The sequence below is a fragment of the Sprattus sprattus genome (genome assembly GCF_963457725.1).
Source record: "Sprattus sprattus genome assembly, chromosome: 3".
In the NCBI taxonomy this organism is placed as follows: Eukaryota; Metazoa; Chordata; class Actinopteri; order Clupeiformes; family Clupeidae; genus Sprattus; species Sprattus sprattus.
The window spans coordinates 21,856,686-21,861,685 of NC_137922.1; the positions used below are offsets into that span (position 1 = coordinate 21,856,686).

At 44.2% G+C, this 5,000-nt stretch overlaps 1 protein-coding gene across 1 annotated transcript in view; it reads left to right on the forward strand.

The window, feature by feature from the left end:
* The window catches only part of LOC308362671 (potassium channel, voltage gated eag related subfamily H, member 7), a gene marked incomplete at both ends in the record, with an annotated part of 95,742 nt that overhangs the window by 42,600 nt on the left and 48,142 nt on the right, over window positions 1–5,000 (forward strand). The window contains one exon of the mRNA XM_080835400.1: window positions 975–1,130. Coding sequence (XP_080691526.1) covers window positions 975–1,130 — 156 coding nt within the window. The remainder of the gene's footprint in view (window positions 1–974; window positions 1,131–5,000) is intronic.

Below are 5,000 nucleotides of genomic sequence, written 5' to 3' on the forward strand. Positions count from 1 at the left end.
ATCGCTGCATTTCGATATTTAAAACATTTGAGTTTGCTACTCAGAGTCTCTAATCACTTCCTACTTTGTGTTTGATAATTAAAGAAAATCAACGTACCTTCTCTATTTTTTTATTAGAGAAAAACTTTTCCTTGTCACAATTATGACTTTCTATGAACAATGCAATAATCGATGCAGCTTGCATTTCAACACAAAATAGATGTGTAAATGCACGATTTGCTCTATAAAGTCGATCCCTACATTGGGTCTGGGCAGGGCAAACGTACCTCACTGTGGAGATGTGCGTGCGATCCCTACATTGGGTCTGTGGAGATGTGACATTACATGCTGGGGAGGAAGCAAAGCTTTGTTTCCAAAGATCATGTGACAGGGTGGTTTCAAGTGGGGCTCTGCTTCGAATAATAATAATAATAATAATAATTAAATATTAGAGCGAATATATGAATGTGAATATATGAATGTATGAATGTGAATGTATGAATGTGATATATGAATATATGAAAGTATGAATGTATGACTTTATGAATGTGAATATATGAATGTATGAATGTAAATGTGATTCCACCAGGACTGAAAGTGTTGGGAATGTGCGGCTCGTCAGTGTTGGGAACGCCGCTCTGCTCATCTGTGTTGGGAACACCTCTTTCCTTGTCGTGTTGGGCATGCCTATTTTTCCTCCTCCTGCAGCCAGTCCTGCCCTTCCGGGTCACTGCACCCTGCTCTTACTAGGAAACAAATATCCCCATGTCAAACACACTGAGCCATTCTTGTGACACATGACGTGTCTATGCAGGCTGACGTGACCTTTTCTGTGTGTGTGTGTGTGTGTGTGTTTGTGTTTATGTGCGTGCCTGTGTGGCTGCATGTGTGTGGGCGGGTGTTTTTCTGTGTGTGTGTGTGCGTGCATGTTTCTGTTTGTGTTCCTCTGTGTGTATATGGACTCACGTGTGTGTGTGTGTGTTTCCCTGCTCCAGGCTCGGACTTCCTGTGCAACACACACATCATCCCAGTGAGGAATGAGGAGGGCGTGGTGATGCTGTTCATCCTGAACTTTGACTATGTGCTGGAGAGGGACAGCCTGGAGTCGCTGCAGAGGCTCAATCACACCTCGCCTGCCAAACCAGAGCACCGTGAGTCCCACACGCACACACAAACGCACGCACACACACACACACACACACACACACACACACACACACACACACACACACACACACACACACACATGCGCACACACACCCACATAAACACACACACACGCATACACACACACACAGGCACGCGCATACACACACACACACACACACACCCACACAAACACAAACACGCATACACACACACACACACACACACACACACACACACACACACACATACACAAACACACACCCACACACACAAACATGCATACACACACACACACGTGTGCACACACACACACACACACACATACACACACACACACATACAAACATGCATACACACACACGCACGCACGCGCACACACACACACAAACACACACACACACACACACACACACACACGCATACACACACACACACACACGCATACACACACACACACACACACACAAACATGTATACACACACACACACACGTGTGCACACACACACACACACACAAACATGCATACACACACACACACACACGCATACACACACACACACACACACACACAGACAAGCACACACGCAATCTCAGATGCAGACACACACATGCACACACATATACTGTATAGACAAACAGACAGGCACACACACATGCCCAAAAACACACATATAATTCACACACACAAACGTAGACCATGACCTTTAATCCTCAGACAAAATGACATACACTCATATAAAGTGACAGAAAACACTGCTTCTGTGTGGGATTTGAATTTTTAATGTGTTTTCTGAAAAGAAAGATACATAAATCTCTGTATGAATAAATCCCCCCCAAAAAAGGAACCTGTACTGGGTGTGTCAATGTAGGTTTCAGTGTGTGTGTGTGTTCTGTGTGTGTGTGTGTGTGTGTGTGTGTGTGTGTGTGTGTGTGTGTGTGTGTGTGTGTGTGTGTGTGTGTGTGTGTGTGTGTGTGTGTGTGTGTGTGTGTGTGTGTGTGTGTGTGTGTGTGTGTGTGTGTGTGTGTGTGAGTGTCTACTGTAAAAGAGAGAGAGAGAGAGAGCGAGTGAAATGTAGAGGCGTTTTCCTCTAAGGACAAAGAGTAGACAGGGAATCTCACTGACTGGCGTCATTGGAAAAAAAAGTGTATGTGCATGTGTGTGTGTGTGTGTGCTTGTGTGTATGACTGTGTGTGTGTGTTAGAGAGAGAGTCAGTGAGTGTGCGCTTGTTTGCCAGGGAGAGGGTGATCCCATGATTAAATGGCACATGAATTAAAGATAAGTCATGCCTGGGTGAATATTTAAAGCACAGCCGCCAGACTTATTGATTCACGAGGGCAACTCGCTACTCCAGCACTGTGTGTTTGTGTGTATTTGTGTCTGTACGTGTGTGTGTGTTTTTGTGTGCATGTCTCTGCATGTGTGCGTGCATGACTGCGTGTGTAAGTGTGTGTTTGTGTGCAGGTCTCTCTCTCTCTCTCTGTCTGTTTGTTTGTGTGTGTATGTGTGTGTGTTGTGTGTGTGTGTGTGTGTGTGTGTGTGTGTGTGTGTGTGTGTGTGTGTGTGTGTGTGTGTGTGTGTGTGTGTGTGTGTTAATCTCACCGGACTCGTCTTCCAGTCTGGGATCCAACCTCACATCATAATAACCTCTCTTGTGTGTTTCCATAGCAACAAAGTGTGTTACCCCATATTGCTGAAGAGTCCATATAGACCAACAGAAAGAATGACAGACAGAGAGAGATGGAGAGAGAGAGAGATAGAGAAAGAGAGCCTGTGACATTGCAGTAAATCTTCCCTTATTATGAAGCCATCAAAAGGGAAATCACAGGGAAATCCAGTCATTAGCCAAAGCAACAGTGGATACATGTGAGCTCATGTTTGCATGTGTTGAGAGCGAGTATGCGTTTGCATAGGCAAATACATTTTGTTTGTCTGTGTGTATTTAAGGGACTACTGCCATCCGTTTTGTCCCAAATACATGGAAATAGAGTAAAGACAACACTGCCGTGTGGATAACAAAGAAAGACAAAACAAACTAGATGTGTGGTCTTTTGGTCTTTGGTTGGTAAAACACACGCATGCAAAAAAAACGAGGGAAAGCCAATAGCAGCTCCTCCTAAAGAAAAGAAAATGGGCTGGAATAAAACCACGTCAGTGATGGAGCACCAGAAGGGAAGACAAAAAAGAGAGACGGGGGAAGAGGGGTAGAGAGAATTAAATGAAGACAAACAAAATCTGTTTCCTGGCAAACAACTCACACACTCTTCACACTCTCACACACTCACACACACTCACACACTCACACACTCACACATTCACACACTCACACACTCACACACTCACACACTAACACACTCAGCCCGGTAGACCTCTGACTTTTGGCATGTGATTTGTACAGAGGTCCAGTGAAAAAAACAGCCCACATCACTCTTACATGACATCTCCACACACACACACACACCTCCTCTATCTGTCCTCAAGTACAGAAATAATACATGACAAAAGAAGCGAGAGAAAAAGAAAGATTTACAGTTTGTCCTGATTGTTAACACACTGTAACTGGCTGCCACAGGAAGAACACATATACCTAGAGCTTTGCCTCAGTTCTCAAAAGATATGCACTTTTCACGATTCAGGTCTTTTTCAAACCAAGACAAATGGTGTCCGTCTTACTTGAGGCCACATCAGAGATTCAGTAAGCAACTCACAGGGTTAAGAGAGACAGACAGAGCGACAGAGCGACAGACAAACCAACAGACAGAGAGACAGAAAAAGAGACAGACAAACCAACAGACAGAGAGACAGACAAACCAACAGACAGAGACAGAGAGACAGACATACTGACAAAGACAGGAAGACAGACAGACAGACAAAAAGACAGGCAGATAGACAGACAGACAGACACGCAGACAGACAGGCAGGCAGACAGAGAGACAGACAGACAGAGATAGATGGAAAAGGATAGAAGAGTGTGTGAGTTAGAAACAGAGATGAGATGAACAGAAAAAGAAAGGAACAGATGGAGGAAAGAAATAAGCAAGCAACCAAGAAAGAAAGAATGACAAAACAACCAAGAGATAGAGAAAGATGGAAAGACAACCAAAAGAAGACCAACAGCGTCTGTCCTCGCAATCTTCACCCATTTTGCCACGGGTTTTGCAAAGATCTTTTCGGAGGCATTGTGACAGGAGACCCTGGTGAATGTGGCAGAAGATGCATCAAATCCCTCATTTGAAAAGGCATTTAAAAAAGAAAAAAAAGATGAGGTTCCACAGGGACAAGTGAAATTTGTTTTGATCAAGCCAGGTTTAAAAATAAGCTGTGCTGGCACGCTCTAATTAATGCTGGCATGACTGCACAGGGGGGATACAGAGATGTAGAGACACAGACAGAACTTTCTTTTTTCTACGTTTGCGGTTTTACAGAAACAACAAGGTGCACAGAATGCTGACTTTACCCGGCAGGTCTTTCAATAATGAAACAAAGAGATGTGAGCTTGCACAATCTGCAAGTGTGTATGTGTGTGTCTGTCTGTGTTCTGAGGAATGTGATGGTAGTTTTTTGTGGGTGCACGCATAATACATGAATGTACCTTATATGTGTGTGTTTGTGTGTGTGTGTGTATTTCTGTGTATGCCTGTGCTTCTGTGTGTGTGTGTGTGTGTGTGTGTGTGTGTGTGTGTGTGTGTGTGTGTGTGTGTGTGTGTGTGTGTGTGTGTGTGTGTGTGTGTGTGTGTGTGTGTGTGTGTTTATGTGTGTGTGAGTGTATGTGTTTATGTTTTTTATGTGTGAACACTGCATCAAACCAGCCATCGGGTAATGAGACCCCGTTCTGAAAAAGGGCCCAGGGAAACGGCAGGCTTCAGGGAGCA